The sequence below is a fragment of the Schistocerca serialis genome, chromosome 8 (genome assembly GCF_023864345.2).
Source record: "Schistocerca serialis cubense isolate TAMUIC-IGC-003099 chromosome 8, iqSchSeri2.2, whole genome shotgun sequence".
Classification (NCBI taxonomy): domain Eukaryota; kingdom Metazoa; phylum Arthropoda; class Insecta; order Orthoptera; family Acrididae; genus Schistocerca; species Schistocerca serialis.
Genome location: NC_064645.1, coordinates 281,527,563 through 281,545,220, shown reverse-complemented (window position 1 = coordinate 281,545,220; position 17,658 = coordinate 281,527,563). Strand labels below are relative to the sequence as shown.

Genomic DNA, 17,658 nt, shown 5'->3' with positions numbered 1-17,658 from the left:
GTCCTCTGAAAATGTGGCTGCAGCATTGATACTACTTTTTAGTCTTGTGCTTCCGTGTTCCTTAGGAACAACTGAATCATTTGTCTGTTTGAACTACCTGTGCTAGACAAATGGTGACTAATTCTGTGACACAATTGCTAAGATCTCTGGCCAATACAACACTGGTTGAGTTCCTGTACTTATCATGGTACCTATAATTGAAGCAGGAAGGTGAAACTTTGTTCTGACTGTTTCACACTTGGTTCCATTTCCTAGTAATGTACTTTGTTTTAACTCTAATTTTGTATTCCCCGTGAATGTTATTGTAGCAATTTAATGTTACTGTGTCTGGCGAAATCATAGAATATAACAAGTGATTGCCAGTCCTCTGAAAATGTGGCTGCAGCATTGATACTGCTTTTTAGTCTTGTGCTTCCGTGTTCCTTAGGAACAACTGAATCATTTGTCTGTTTGAACTACCTGTGCTAGACAAATGGTGACTAATTCTGTGACACAATTGCTAAGATCTCCTTTTGACATAACAGCATGTGTATCTCTTTGCACTCCCCCAAGTAACTCTTGATTAGTTTGCACTTGTACCGACTTAACCAATAATTTTCCATTTGACAGAATCTGGATGAAATGTGAAACACTGGTAAGAGAATTTAAACTTGCAACTAGAAACTGTACATTAATATATGCCCTAGCTTGATCTGAATAAACTTATTGTAGAAATTTGAAAGAAAAGTGCTATATCGCTTTTCATTATGGTACAATGTGCCGTATCCCTGTTGGAAATTCTGTTTTTGCTTGCTGCAATCATACTAGAAACTGCTGTGGTGTCAACAATTTGTACTTAACCGTCCATGTGTGGAATGATGTATCACTTCTTGTGCCCTTTCAGTTTCTATTCTCGCATCTCCCAAGCTGTTCACTAGTTCACGTTGCACTCTGGCTGTTATTGGCTTTTCACCTACTGTCCTTAACTGATTCTGTATCGCACTTAAGTCTTTACTCAATGTTCCCATTGTTATTTTTGTTTACTGTTGCTAATCTCATGTTATTTTGTGCATTGTTCTCATTATGTTTAACACCCCCAGTTCTATATTTGTATTTTGTGTCATATGCCAGCTAACTGTTGTTTCTGTGTTCCTTGCTATTTCTTATACTATCCCTATTGTACTACTTAAATCTGTGATGTCATCATTATCTGCTGTCTCGAATATCAGTTTTAAAAATTTCCCACCAGCATCTACCCAACCTCTTTTCTTTCATTCTAGCATATCTGGGATTATCTCTGTCATCTGCTGTAACTGAGCCCGAAGTTTCTGTAGATATATTAGCATTTCCCCTCTTTCCACTTCCGTAGATATATTTATGAACATATTCTGTAAATGATGAATTTATTTCTTACCTTTCAGAGTGAATTTTAATGAACCATTTGTGGTTCATGAGAAGTACATCTGGTTGTCATCAGAACAAGATCCCATTTTCCAACAGCTGGATTTTAATTACCTCTCCGACACCACCTAGCGGAAAGGAATTACCTTGAATCCTCTCCCTTCTCAGGAAAGAAGCATATCTACAAAAAATTAGTATAGCAAACTAAAAACATATTAATCTAGGTAACCCAACACAATACACAATTGTTCTGTCAAGTATACCTAGACCTAAGCTCTTAAGGTATAATCTGTGTTACTCTTTTGTTCCAATAATATTAATGTAGGTAACCCAACACAAAATTAAAGACAACATACAAGCTCTGTGGTACTCTCTTGCAAATGGTAATTTCTTTTTCTGTGGTAATGGTGCAGGTATTTGCAGTAACACGTTAACTGTACTCTTAGAAGGTTTAGCTGGACTAACATTTACAACTGAAGTTTTCATTGGTTATTGCATGACATTTGCCAGTGAAGTCATCTCCACTACCTGGTATGGTCCTTGAAACTTTGTCAAAAATTTCTTGGTTTTACCCTTTGGGATGTATGGATTTGCTAGTGGAACTCGTTGTTCTACTCTCTACTGAGGTAATCTATTTGTACCCTGCCCAATCCACTCTTGACACTCCAATGCCTTTGTGTTTGCACATTTCACTCATTGACAAACTCCTTTTTAATGTTGTTGTTGTTGTTATGGTCTTCAGTCCTGAGACTGGTTTGATGCAGCTCTCCATGCTACTCTATCCTGTGCAAGCTTCTTCATCTCCCAGTACCTACTGCAACCTACATCCTTCTGAATCTGCTGGGTGTATTCATCTCTTGGTCTCCCTCTACGATTTTTACCCTCCACACTGCCCTCCAGTACCAAATTGCTGATCCCTTGATGCCTCAGAACAAGTCCTACCAACCGAGCCCTTCTTCTAGTCAAGTTGTGCCACAAACTTCTCTCCTCCACAATCATATTCAATACTTCCTCATTAGTTATGTGATCAACCCATCTAATCTTCAGCATTCTTCTGTAGCACCACATTTCGAAAGCTTCTATTCTCTTCTTGTCCAAACTATTTATCGTCCATGTTTCACTTCCATACATGGCTACAATCCATACAAATACTTTCAGAAACGACTTCCTGACACTTAAATCTATACCTGATGTTAACTAATTCCTCTTCTTCAGAAACACTTTCCTTGCCATTGCCAGTCTACATTTTATATCCTCTCTACTTTGACCATCATCAGTTATTTTGCTCACCAAATAGCAAAACTCCTTTACTACTTTAAGTGTCTCATTTCCTAATCTAATTCCCTCAGCATCACCCGACTTAATTTGACTACATTCCAAGATCCTCATTTTGCTTTTGTTGATGTTCATCTTACGTCCTCCTTTCAAGACACTGTCCACTCTGTTCAACTGCTCTTCCAAGTCCTTTGCTGTCTCTGACAGAATTACAATGTCATCGGCGAACCTCAAAGTTTTTATTTCCTCTCCATGGATTTTAATACCTACTCCAAATTTTTCCTTTGTTTCCTTTACTGCTTCCTCAATATACAGATTGAATAACATCGGGGAAAGGCTACAACCCTGTCTCACTCCCTTCCCAATCACTGCTTCCCTCTCATGCCCCTCGACTCTTATAACTGCCATCTGGTTTCTGTACAAATTGTAAATAGCCTTTCGCTCCCTGTATTTTACCCCTGCCACCTTTAGAATTTGAAAGAGAGTATTCCAGTCAACATTGTCAAAAGCTTTCTCTAAGTCTACAAATGCTAGAGACATAAGTTTGCCTTTCCTTAATCTTTCTTCTAAGATAAGGCGTAAGGTCAGTATTGCCTCACATGTTCCAACATTTCTACGGAATCCAAACTGATCTTCTACCAGTTTTCCATTCGTCTGTAAAGAATTCGCATTAGTATTTTCCAGCTGTGACTTATTAAACTGATAGTTTGGTAATTTTCACATCTGCCAATACCTGCTTTCTTTGGGATTGGAATTATTATATTCTTTTTGAAGTCTGAGGGTATTTCGCCTGTCTCATACATCTTGCTCACCAGATGGTAGTTTTGTCATGACTGGCTCTCCCAAGGCCGTCAGTAGTTCTAATGGAATGTTGTCTACTCTCGGGGCCTTGTTTCGACTCAGGTCTTTCAGTGCTCTGTCCAACTCTTCACGCAGTATTGTATTTCCCATTTCATCTTCATCTACATCCTCTTCCATCTCCATAATATTGCCCTCAAGTACACCGTCCTTGTATAGACCCTCTATATACTCCTTCCACCTTTCTGCTTTCCCTTCTTTGCTTAGGACTGGGTTTCCATCTGAGCTCTTGATATTCATACAAGTGGTTCTCTTTTCTCCAAAGGTCTCTTTAATTTTCCTGTAGGCAGTATCTATCTTACCCCTAGTGAGATAAGCCTCTACATCCTTACATTTGTCCTCTAGCCATCCCTGCTTAGCAGTTTTGCACTTCCTGTCAATCTCATTTTTGAGACGTTTCTATTCCTTTTTGCCTGCTTCATTTACTGCATTTTTATATTTTCTCCTTTCATCAATTAAATTCAATATTTCTTCTGTTTCCCAAGGATTTCTACCAGCCCTCGTCTTTTTACTTACTTGACCGTCTGCTGCCTTCACTACTTCATCCCTCAAAGCTACCCATTCTTCTTCTACTGTATTTCTTTCCCCCATTCCTGTCAATTGTTCTCTTATGCTCTCCCTGAAACTCTGTACAACCTCTGGTTCTTTCAGTTTATCCAGGTCCCATCTCCTTAAATTCCCACCTTTTTGCAGTTTCTTCAGTTTTGATCTACAGTTCATAACCAATAGATTGTGGTCAGAGTCCACGTCTGCCCCTGGAAATGTCTTACAATTTAAAACCTGGTTCCTAAATCTCTATCTTACCATTATATAATCTATCTGAAACCTTCTAGTATATCCAGGGTTCTTCCATGTATACAATCTTCTTTCATGATTCTTGAACCAAGTGTTAGCTATGATTAATTTATGCTCTGTGCAAAATTCTACTACATGGCTTCCTCTTTCATATCTTACCCCCAACCCATATTCACCTACTATGTTTCCTTCTCTCCCTTTTCCTACTCTCGAATTCCAGTCACCCCTGACTATTGAATTTTCGTCTCCCTTCACTACCTGAATAATTTCTTTTATCTTGTCATACATTTCATCAATTTCTTCATCATCTGCAGAGCTAGTTGGCATATAAACTTGTACTACTGTAGTATGCATGTTTTGGCAAATTGCTTCATATGTTCGCTCTGTATTCCTATCTTTGGATGCAGTTAATCAACAGATGTTTACATCTGTCACACATACATTACACTTTGTATGGTGAAAGCCCTTCCCTATGTAGATTTTTGAGTTGTACATACTCACTGCTTAGCCTAAATAGGCATTCCAGTCTAAAAGTTGACTATTCACATAGTGACTTAACATCTTCACTGTGGTACATTGGACTCATTCTATACAACCATTAGCTTGTGATTGGAACAGACTAGCCCACAATTATTGGACTCTCAATTGATGATGTAGTTGTTTCATCAGAACAGGCCTAAAATTAGTTTGTGGATCTGTGACTGTAGTTTCTGGTACACCAAACTAATCAGTTGTTAGCCATGGTTTGAGATATAGTGCTCACGTTCTGATCTGGTTTTGCTGTCATTACAAGGTATCTTGAAAAATGGTTAATCATTGTCAGTACATTCTTAGTAGCCAATAAACTCCTATTAAATGGTCCTAACACGACGATTCCTATTATTTGAAAAGGTTTTTCCAAATCTCGTAATCTCTGAAGTTGTATCTTTTGGTGACTCAAATTTGTTCATTGTGCACATGAACTGCAACTTTTTACATTATGTTCCTCATCTTTACATCATGTTTTCCACCAAAATGTGGGTGTGATCATCTGTCATTACTCCGACATCCATCACCTGATTGTACGTGATTATGTGCTTGTCATAACACATTGGTTTATAGTGCTGCAGGAGTAACAATGTATGTTCTGCTTTAGTTGACTTACAGAGTACAACTTCTTGCATAAGATATGTGGTTGTTTGCTGTAAACTTGGAATTCTGTATCCACTGCTTGCGCCTTTTTCAAATCTACCAAATTCAATCCTGATACTTGCAACACTGCAATTTTCCTACTGAGCGTATCCGCATTTGTGTGCTTGAACCAGGCGTATGAACTACATCACACTGAAGCTCACTGAATTTTAGCCCGTCTTATTAAATGACGTAAAGGTTCTTTTAATCTCCATAACCACTTCAAGGTTGTATGATCTGTAACTACTTCAAATTTACAGCTATATAGACAGCAACAGAAATACAATGTTAACATCTGGTTTTCTGTAGTAGAATAATTGCACTACGCCATATTCAGCTGGTGAGACACATAAGCTACTGTATGCTCTTCTCCATCTACAGATTGACTTAAAATGATGCCCAAAGCTGTATTGCTTGCATCACATAATAATATAAATCCTTTAGTAAATCAGGAAAAATTAATATAGGATCTGAAGTCAGTATATCATTCAAATTTTAAAACACTGCCTGACATTCTGGTGTCCACTGAAACACAACCCCTTTTTTCAGTAATCTAGTCACTGGTTGTGCAATTTCCACAAAGCCTTTTATAAATTTTCAGTAATAATATGCGATATTCAAGAACTGATTGCAATTGCTGAACTGTTAATGGATCTGAAAAATCATGCACAACTAAAGTGAGACAAAGATCTGTCCTCACTCCATCTTCGCTAATAATATGCTCCAGGTAAGTAACTTGTGGGTGGGCAAAATTTATTAAAGCTGAACGTGAGACGAGCTGTTTGAATTGTATCAAATGCTTCACTTAATGCTTTGCATTTTCATCGACATCTTTTTTTTTTGGGGGGGGGGGGGAAGAAAGGTCATCATCCAAATAGACTATCCATTTTTATGTTTGCAGTTAATCAGATAGTTCACTTAGGCACTCTGCATGTTCATCTAGATTTTTTGAAAAAAAGAAGGAAAGAGGGGGAAAAAAAAGTGTTGTCAACCAAGTAGACGATGCGTGTTTTTGGTTTTAAACCTCGAAGAACTCCATCTAACAAGTGGTGAAATGTTGCAGGTGGCTTTTTTAACCCAAAAGAATTCTGTGGGTAGTGACCATATGGTTTTGTAGAAGCTGTGTTTCAGGCTATTTTCTGGACGCACTTCAATTGTTGATACCAAGTCCTTAATTCTATCATAGAAAAGACTTTACATTTCCCAGATTATCCAAAGTTTCAGCGATATTTGGAATTGGATCTGCATTTACTGTATGTTCATTTAAAAACCTATAATCACAACAGAATGTATGTTTTCTTCTTCCGTCAGGTGAATTTTTCGGCATGGTTTCTGTGCTTGCTGACCAAGGACTATAATTGTGTTCTATTATTCCTTCTTTAAGCTGTTGACCTACAAAATGTTCAGTTAATGGCTGGAGATGTTTTGTAGCCTATACTACTAAAAGTGCACTGTTACAGGGCTACCTGTTGGAATGCAGTGCAGCATTATGGTTGTGGCTGGTAAAGGACCTGAATTAATCACATCTCTGTACCAAAGTAACAGTGACTCCATGACTGATAGATCGTTACCCTTTAAATGTCTAACCTCATTATGTAACACTGATGTGCTGACAGTTTGCTCAACACTGTAATCTATTTCTGATCCATCGAAATCATCTTTTTCGATTACTTTTAGTGTAGCTACTATCAATCCCTCCAGGAGACTTACTTTATTCATTACAAAATTATCCATGCTAATTGGCACCACAACCTGGCCATTTATTTCCCTAGCATGTGCTATGCCTGACATTGGTTCTATTAAACATAAAGCTTGTTGTGGGACATTGATATCTATCATAACACAAATAAACTTTCCTGTGCCTGCTGGTAGTATGTCATGTGATACAACTTTTAATGTACTTGTACACAGTTTAGTTGGTACTATGTTAGCAATGGGTGTACCTCGTGACACAGAAACATTTGCAACTGTTGCACTCAATTCAAACTTCTGTTTAGATGAAAAGTTGCCTCAACACTGAATACACATGATCAAGAAAGTCATCTTCCCACTGCAACACTTCACCTGAAAAGTTATAACGAATGCCATAGTCACGTGGCTTTAAAGCATGTACTAACTGTAACCAGCATGGACACATGTGTAGTATACATTTTCTTAAAACCTTCCTCAACATCATCTCTGGCTTCTTAAGTTCAATACTTGATTTCCGAATAGATTTCTTAGGATTACGAAGGTATGATGCTCTGACACAATCCACATCCCCTTCAGAAACTTTCAGTCATCTTGTGCTTTCCCCTTTACACACACATCCAATCATTTGAAATTGACTATACCATCAGTGGATTTTTTGCCACATGGGGTAGCCAATTAAACTTTAAAAGAAACACTTGTTGAACTGGAATTCAAATCCACTTGTAGCAAAACGCTTTATGCTCATGAGCCGCCATTGTGCGTGAGTAGTGCTGCAAGTGGGGGAACAAAAAATCAGTACTCTCACATGTGCTTATCTAAAGATGGCGGAGTTTTGAGAGCGGATGATCTGGACGTGTGTCCATCAGAAAGAGTAAATTTGTAAGAATGAATTTCATGAACTGATATATGTATTATGACTTTTGAACACTGTTAAGGTACATACATTGTTTGTTCTCTATCAAAATCTTTCATTTGCTAACTATGCCTATCAGTAGTTAGTGCCCACAGTAGTTAGAATCAAAACTTCGAGGTACTCTTTAATTTTTCCCTTGAACGAATACACTACAGCACATACAGTTGATACTATTAAAATTTATAACTAGGACATTCTTTTATGGACACCCTGTACTACAAGTGGCATCCATTTAAACCTGCTTACTGTATTCAAGCCTTGGGCTCCCTTTACAATTTTTACCCCCCATATGTCCTTCCGTTGCCAAATTGATGACTCTGTGATGCTTTGGGTTGTGTCCTATCAATCAAACTCTTCTTTTAGTCAAGTTGTGTTACAAATTTATCTTTTTTCCAATTCCTTTTAGTGTCACTTCATTTACTATTCAATCTACGCATCAAATCTGTAACATTCTTCTATAGCATCCCCCCCCCCCCCCCCCCCTGCTGCAGGTCCAGGGGTTAGAATAGGATCAAGGTATTCCTGCCTGTCGTAAGAGGTGACTAACAGAGTCTCACACTTTTTGGCCCTGTAAATTCAGGTCCCATTTCATGGTTTGACCTGCCACTTTCCAAATTCTCAGAAGTGCAGGCCATATTGGGAACGATGTCTTCCTTAGTGCCCTTAGATTTCATATCCTGAACCTCTTGTCATCATGGCTTTGCACCTCCACCTACAATTCAACTATTTGGGCGAGGACACTTCCCAGGGCATGTCATCTACTTCCATTGTCTCCTGTCCTCTTTCACCCCCATGACAATATTGGATTTCTCTGTGCCCAATATCCAGCACGGTAGCCAGTCCATTGTGGTGGGGCCGTCATGTACCTATTTGGTGGTAGCCCCCTGACAACACAGGGATCGCACTGCTGATGCCTGAGCTGTAAACTCCCCATGTATGCCAAGGAGTAAATGCCTGTCTTCCGTGGGCATCAGGACTCCCGGCAATGGCCATTGTGCCAGGTGGCCTTTGCTGTGGCTGGGTGGAGCCTGTGGGGAAGAACCACTGATCAGAGTGGGTGGCATCAGGGCGGATGACCCACAATGAAGCAGACTAAGTCATCTCTTGTTGGTGACCGAACGGCACCAGCAGTCTCTATGAAGGGCAAGATCGAGTGCAGTGCTGACAGGTATGACCCAAAATCATTTCCCTCCCTCGCCACACCACAAGAGGAATGTAGGGCTACAGAAAGAAGAGAGCCCTATTCACCTCAGTATTTAGTCTGTAGTAGAATGGACGGGGACTCCTTTCTACCTACGAAGCCTCAATTTTTGGTTGAACATCTTGAGAATAAGTTTGGGGAAGTGACAGCACTGTCCAAGATGAGAGGTGGTGCAGTCTTGATTTAGACAGCATACCCAGCCCAATCCCGGGCATTTCGCACCAATCTAGAATGGCAGGTTGTTCTTTTCATACAGCGTGTTTACTGGGGATCCAAAGACTGCAGGGTTGCTACCAGTGCCTTCATCTTGGCCTTTGGGTGATTCATTGCATGAAAAGGTCGTCATGGTTTACCACTGTGACATTAAACCATATGTCCCTCCCCCTATGCGGTACTTTGAGTGCTGGAAATTCGGGCACGTCTTCCCGCTGCACTTCCAGTGCCACATGTCGAGACTGCAGATGTCCACTGCATTCAGATACTCCATGTGCGCCTCCTCCCACTTGTATCAACCATGGAGAGCAGCACTCCCCCTGCTCGCCAGACTGCACAGCATTCCACGAGGAGTGGAAAATCATGGCATACAAGACCCTGGACCGGTTGATTTACCAAGAGGCTAAATGTAAATATGAATGATTACACACCGTTGGATTGATGTCCACATATGCTGCAGCTACATTATCATCGCCATCACAAGTACACTTGTGCCACACTCTGTGCCACGAACAGTGGTCCCTCCAGGTCGCCAGAATACGTATGCCCCCTTGGCGGTAGGGAGCAAATCTCCTTCCGTTGCTTCCAAAGTACCTAGTTCTGGAGCAAAATCCCCCCCAAATGCAGGGGACATCGGTCCTCTCTCCCCAGCTGGAGAAGCAACAATCTCCTTCGGCTCCTCTCATGCGGAAGGGGTCCCTTGGGACCGTCTCTCACAAGGTCTCCATTAATGCCACAGAGGACACTCAGTAGTGGCTAAAGGAGCCAAAAGCTGCAGGACATGGTCTTCCTCCATGCCTGAAGCTGCTTTTGAGAAGTCCTCCCAGCAAGCCCCTAAAGAGAAGTGAGTTGGCAAGCAAACAAAGAAGAAGTCTGCTAAGCAAAAGGACCCTCCAGTGGCCCAAACACCACCACTCCCTACCAATTCTGCATCTGAGGATGTGGGGATTGTAGTGTCCCCTGAGGGCCTGGATCTCACTGCTGCCTCATCCACAATAGGAATGGATACACATAATCAAAGGCAGCAAGTGACCCTGAGGCATAACCTGCCTCCCTGTGCACTTCATGCCTTACTAGCCTCACGATAACATCATCCTCCAGTGGAATTGCTGCGGTTTTTTCCACCACCTGGCTGAGCTACAGTAACTGTTAAGCTTTACACCTGCTTTCTGCATTGCCCTCCAGGAAACCTGGTTGCCGGCAATGCAGCCCCCTGCCCTCTGCCGCTATAGGGGATATTAAAAGAACTGTAGCGACTATAATAAAGTGTCAGGTGGAATTTGTGTCTATGTCCTGTACTCCGTATGCAGTGAACCTGCACCCCTTCAAACCCCTCTTCAAGCTGTGGCTGTCAGGATAAGGACGACACAGGAAATAACTGTCTGCAACGTATATCTTCTTCCAGATGGTGCAGTATCCCTGAACACATTGGCTGCACTGATTCATCAACTCCCTAAACCTTTCCTACTTTTTGGAGATTTTAACGCCTATAACCCCTTGTGGGGTGGCACCCTGCTTACTGGCCGAGGTACAGATGTTGAAACTTTGCTATCTTAACTCAACCTCTGCCTCTTAAATACTGGGGCCCCACACATTACAGTGTGGCTCATGGCATTTACTCGGCCATCGATTTATCGCTCTGCAGCCCAGGACTTCTCCCATCTGTCCAAGGCAGACTGAGAAGCTTTCACCTCTGCTGCCACCGTTGAATCTCCCTCGCATGGTACCATCGATGTGGTGGTTGAGTGGGTCACCAGAACAATAGTTTCTGCAACGGAAAACACGATCCCTTCTTCTTTAGAGTGCCCCCAGCAAAAGTCAGTACCTTGGTGGTCGTCAGAAATTGCTGAGGAAATTAAAGAGCGTCAGCAAGCTCTACAGCGGCACTCTTCCCTAGAGCACCTAATAACTTTTAAACTGCTCCATGCCCGTGTTTGCCAGCTTATAAAAAGACTGAAACAGGAATGTTGGGAGAGGTACTTCTCAACCATTGGGTGTTGTACGTCACCTTCCCAAGTCTGGATGAAGATCAGGCTTGTTTGTGGGTACCAGACCCCGACGGGTGTCACTGGCATTAATATCAGTGGTGTGTTATCTACTGACACAAACGCAATTATCAAGCACTTTGCTGAGCACTATGCTCAAGCCTCCGTGTCGGGGAATTATCCCCCAGCCGTTCGCACCCTCAAACAGCGGATGGAAAAGAAAGCCCTCTCATTCACTGAACATCACAGTAAACCCTATAATGCTCCATTTACAGCACGGGAGCTCCTCAGTGCCCTTGCACATTGCCCCGACACAGCTCCTGGGCCAGATTGGATCCACAGTCAGATGATCAAACTCTCTTGTCTGACTACAAGCGACATCTCCTCGTCATCTTCAACCGGATCTGGTGCGATGGCATCTTTCCATCGCAGTGGCGGGAGAACATCATCATTCCAGTGCTCAAGCCTGGCAAATACCCACTTGACGTGGATAGCTATCAGCCCATCAGCCTCACCAATGTTCTTTGTAAGCTGTTAGAACATATGGTAAGTCAGCAGTTGTGTTGTGTCCTAAAGTCATATGGCATCCCAGCTCCATGCCAGGGTGGTTTCCATCAAGGTCGCTCTACCGCTGATAATCTATTTTCCCTCAAGTTTGCCATCCAAACAGCCTTATCCAGACGCCAACATCTGGTTGCCATCTTTTTTGATTTACGTAAAGCTTATGACATTGGCCTGGCGACATCATATCCTTGCCACATTATATGAATGTGGTCTCCGGGGCCCACACTCATATAATGTGGCAAGGATATGATGTCCCAAGGTCGTGTCATAAATTTCCTATCGCTCCGTACTTTCCATGTTCAAGTTGGTGCTTCCCATTGTTCCCCCATATACAGGAGAATGGGGTCCCGCAGAGCTCTGTATTGAATGTGTCTCTATTTTTAGTGGCCATTAAGGGTCTAGCAGCAGCTATTGGGCCATCTGTCTCACCTTCTCTGTATGCAGACGACTTCTGCATTTTGTACTGCTCCTCCAGTACTGGTGTTGCTGAGTGGCATCTACAGGGAGCCATCCACAGGCGCAGTCATAAGCTCTAGCCCATGGCTTCCAGTTTTCAGCCGTGAAGGCATGTGTCATGCACTTCTGTCGGCGTTGTACCATTCCTCCAGAACCAGAACTTTACCTTAATGATGATCAACTCATTGTAGTGTAGACATTTTGATTCGTAGGACTGGTTTTTGACGCCCGATTGGTGTGGCCTCCTCATCTTCGTCAGCTGAAGTGGAAGTGCTGGCAGCATCTCAATGCCCTCTGCTGCCTGAGCAACACCAACTGGGATGCAGATCGCTCTACGCTGCTGCAGCTCTACAGAGCCCTTGTTCAATCCTATCTTGACTATGGGAGTCTGGTTTACAGTTCGGCAGTGTCCCCAACGTTGCATTTACTCTACCCAGTGCACCACTGTGGGGTTCAACTGGCAACAGGACCTTTTAGGATGAGTCCAGTGACCAGTGTCCTGGTGGAGGCCAGAGTCCCTCCATTGAAGGTTAGGCATGCACAACTGCTCGCCACTTACATTGCACACATTCATAGTTCTCCTGAGCATCTGAATTAGCGTCTCCTTTTCGCACACATGGCGGTTCATCTCCTGCATCGTCGGCCCTGATTAGGGCTTACGATTGCAGTTTGTGTCCAGTCTCTTCTGTCTGAAGTGGGGTGCTTGCCTTTACCACCTGTACTTGAGGTCCATTCACATACACCTCCTTAGAAACATCCTGCACTGCTAGCCATAGAGAATTACCCACATTGAAGAGTTGCTTCATGCTGACCCTACCAGTAAGACAAACGTTTACTCTAAACTTTCTTACTCACATGGGAGTGGACAATGAATGGCCAAGGAATATTCTGTGGACACACAAACCCCATTTCCATCGCCAAGGTCATTACAGTTCTCAGAATTGCAGGCAACAGAAAATCTGCTCGCTTATCAACCTGTAACTATGCATTGTGGTTTGACGACATTGTTTATCCTCGGGCCACATTTTTTTGAGATGATTTTTGCAGGTCCTGTCACCTATATCCTCACTGGCAAATATTATGAGAGTCTTTTGCACATCAGCATTATCCCAACCCTTCAACAGCTATGGATGAGTGGGTAGGATCATTTTTATGCAAGATAGCACTGCTCCGCACATAGCACAGCTAGTAAAGCAGTTGCTGCATTGGTGTTTTGGAAATGCTATAATTATCAGTCATCTTTTCCCTACAGCTATCCAGCCCAGCCCATCTGATCTTAATCCGTGTGACTTTTGGCTGTGGGTTTATCTGAAAGGTGCTGTATTAAATGCTTTAATTCCAAACATATCTGAATTGAAGGCACACATTGTGCAACATATACTGAATGTGACCACTGAGACTCTCCGATCTGCTGTGGAACTTGTTGTTTCTCAATCTCAACTTTGTGGCAGAAAATGGTGGACAGCGTATTGAAGCATGTTTTGCGTCAGTCGCACAACAATGAAAAACTGATTTTCTTGTTGCTTTTTATGCAGTTTTTGTTTCGGGAACATAAAAACTGGTTTTTCCCATCTGATGCATTATGGCCTTGCCTTGATGTATGGGCTTACTTAACTAACCGTGTCATTACGGTAGAAGGCTGAACCTGTGCGATCATGCACGTATCACATTTATGTTATGACATTTACAGCACCATCCAGTAGGAAAATTTTTGTTAGTTCCTCCTCCCCCTCCCCCCCCCTCCTCCCCCCCCCCCCCCCCCTCCCCTAGTAAAATTCTCCGCTTCTTTAATAACATTCCATTCAAATTTGATGTCATTCTGAGCAGTGGTTCTTTCTTTACGGCATTTTAAAACTGAAACTTCAGTTATTATCACTCTGTGTATTATCACACTGCTTATTAATTACTTCTGTTTCTAATTAAGTTTGACAATGAAATGATTGTATTCTTTTATTGATATCTGATTTAAAAGTTTTGTTAACATAAAAATTTTAGAGGTTTGATAGATTCAATTTTTTATGAATTTACATTTTGTTATTTTCAGGATGATCTTCACATTGTCAGCTCTTTGGAAATACCAAATGATGACCCTAAGTTTATAGAAGATCTACTGGAATGCAGAAATTGGGGCCCATCTGTACTGTTTGTGGATGAGTGAGTCTCTTGGTTGTTTTATTTCTTTTCAAATTTTGTTACAGTGAAATTATGATTAGACAAGCCAGGATAATAAAACAAATCACCTTAGTCATTTATATCTTCTTCCTTTCGCGACTGCTTGTGTATAAACATTTAGATCAGTGATAGCTAATTAATATGAAATTCAGCCAGATTTCACAAAAGAGGCAAATATATGAAATCATGGGGGTATGTTTTTACAAGTGATTCCTCTTAAAGTACATGGTAAGATGTTTTATATATTCTGAAATAAGTTGTAAGTAATATCAGTTGATTTTGCAGAGCTACCTGGGTAAGTTAGTGCTGCAGTCAGAATTTTAAAGAAGGCTAGTCAAGCCATAATGAGATAGTAGATCTGACACATGAGGTATCAGTGTGATAAATTAATGCCAAAACCTCCTTGATTGTCATTTATTTCCATCATCAACTTGCTATTCGACTGGGTATGACCAATATTGGATATAATTAGTGGAATACAGCAGTGTGTTAGGCATCTCTTGCATGGAACAGCCGAGGATGTCAGCCTGACCACTAGCAGAGCCACCAAAATTTAATATTAGCCTTGAGGAACAACAAAGGTTATGCTTGTTATGTGTGTTCAAAGGCTTAGCTTTTGTGCCAGCTTATAAAGGAAATGCCACTGTGAATCTCTGAACAATGAACAACGAAATATGCCACCAGAAAGTGCTACACTTTTAGAGGACAATACATGCTGGGAGCTTAGTTTTGATCCAACACGGGCCGTTGTCAGAAAGGCAGTAAAGTTCTAGGAGGATTCTGGTTTGCCAGGATGAATGAAGAAATTAATGCCACATTCCCCAGACATTCTCGTCTTTGTAGATTGATGAAGATATACAAGGAAGTTATCCCACTAAAGCCCATTTTTGATGCAGTCAGTTCACCCACCAACATACTGGTAGGCTTATTAGCACTTAAAGTAGGGCACTGCAAACACCAAGTTATTAACTCGCAAACAGTGAGACACTCTAGAAAATGAAAATGGCCAGAACGACATAATTATCTGGATGTCTTTATGAGAGAGCTTGTAAAAGATATGCTGGATATTTTGAGTCAACAGTTTGCACCTGGGATTGTCACGTTGTTCCACCATGCCGTAATGAAAGTGTGCTACCTGTACCATGACAAATATTCTGAGATGACAGATGGCACAGCAATGGATCATCACTGTCTCCATCGATCATGAACTCTTGTGATATTGCTTCCATCTTGCTTTCTACAGTATGTTGATGACGCATTCCTCATATGGCCTAACAGTGAAAATCCACTGCAGCAGTTTGTTGATCACATTAAAAACATCCATAGCAACATAAAATTCTTGGGTATTTGATTTGAGCAGCTTGGTCATTTAGTGTATGGGAAACCAAACTGGCTGGTACTTGAACACAAATAGTTTTTTCCACCCTATACACAAGACAGTGGTCTGAACATATTAATTCAAAGAGCAAAGATGATTTCTGATGACAACCATCTACACATTGAATTGTAGGATTTGGGACTCATGTTTACAGACCATGGTTGCATCAAGAGAGACATTGAAACTGCTTTCAAATACCACCAACGAAGTATGCCTCCTGAATCGGCGGAAAGTGCCTAACTGGATGCAATCCTTCCATAGTATGACACAATGACCAGCAAGACAGAATGCATGCTGCAGAGATGTAGGATGAGACAAGTGTTCAGGCCCACCTCCAAGGCACGAGATATGTTACACCTTGTGACGAAGGGGGTCTTTGTGTGCCCAATGTGCACGGTGTCCCTTGCAAATGCAGCAGTGTCTAGATAGGTCATAATATTGGCGCTGTAGCTGGGTGTTGTGCTGAAAATACAAGACAAATCAAGGAAAGGGAGGTTGGCTGAACATTGCCAGGAGAACAGATGCAAGATATTTGAAAAGATGAGGCCCTTTGCTCATGTGTCATTATATTGGGACTCGATTATAAAGGATCGATCGAGATTAGAAGACACTGCTATGTTTTTAACTGAGACCAAGGGTAAGACAGAGATTTAGGAACCAGGTTTTAAATTGTAAGCCATTTCCAGGGGCAGATGTGGACTCTGACCACAATCTATTGGTTATGAACTGTAGATTAAAACTGAAGAAACTGCAAAAAGGTGGGAATTTAAGGAGATGGGACCTGGATAAACTGACTAAACCAGAGGTTGTACAGAGTTTCAGGGAGAGCATAAGGGAACAATTTTCACGAATGGGGGAAAGAAATACAGTAGAAGAAGAATGGGTCACTCTGAGGGATGAAGTAGTGAAGGCAGCCGAGGATCAAGTAGGTAAAAAGATGAGGCCTAGTAGAAATCTTTGGGTAACAGAAGAAATATTGAATTTAATTGATGAAAGGAGAAAATATAAAAATGCAGTAAATGAAGCAGGCAAAAAGGAATAGAAACGTCTCAAAAATGAGATTGACAGGAAGTGCAAAACTGCTAAGCAGGGATGGCTAGAGGACAAATGTAAGGATGTAGAGGCTTATCTCACTAGGGGTAAGATAGATACTGCCTACAGGAAAATTAAAGAGACCTTTGGAGAAAAGAGAACCACTTGTATGAATATCAAGAGCTCAGATGGAAACCCAGTCCTAAGCAAAGAAGGGAAAGCAGAAAGGTGGAAGGAGTATATAGAGGGTCTATACAAGGACGATGTACTTGAGGACAATATTATGGAAATGGAAGAGGATGTAGATGAAGATGACATGGGAGATACAATACTGCGTGAAGAGTTTGACAGAGCACTGAAAGACCGGAGTCGAAACAAGGCCACGGGAGTAGACAACATTCCATTGGAACTACTGACGGCCTTGGGAGAGCCAGTCCTGACAAAACTCTACCATCTGGTGAGCAAGATGTATGAGACAGGTGAAATACCCTCAGACTTCAAAAAGAATATAATAATTCCAATCCCAAAGAAAGCAGGTGTTGACAGATGTGAAAATTACCAAACTATCAGTTTA

The 17,658-nt window shown here is 41.6% G+C and overlaps 1 protein-coding gene across 1 annotated transcript in view; it reads left to right on the top strand.

Moving 5' to 3' along the window:
- Positions 1–17,658, top strand: part of LOC126416471 (39S ribosomal protein L4, mitochondrial) — a 46,279-nt gene that overhangs the window by 8,486 nt on the left and 20,135 nt on the right. The window contains exon 4 of the mRNA XM_050084207.1: positions 14,547–14,656. Coding sequence (XP_049940164.1) covers positions 14,547–14,656 — 110 coding nt within the window. The remainder of the gene's footprint in view (positions 1–14,546; positions 14,657–17,658) is intronic.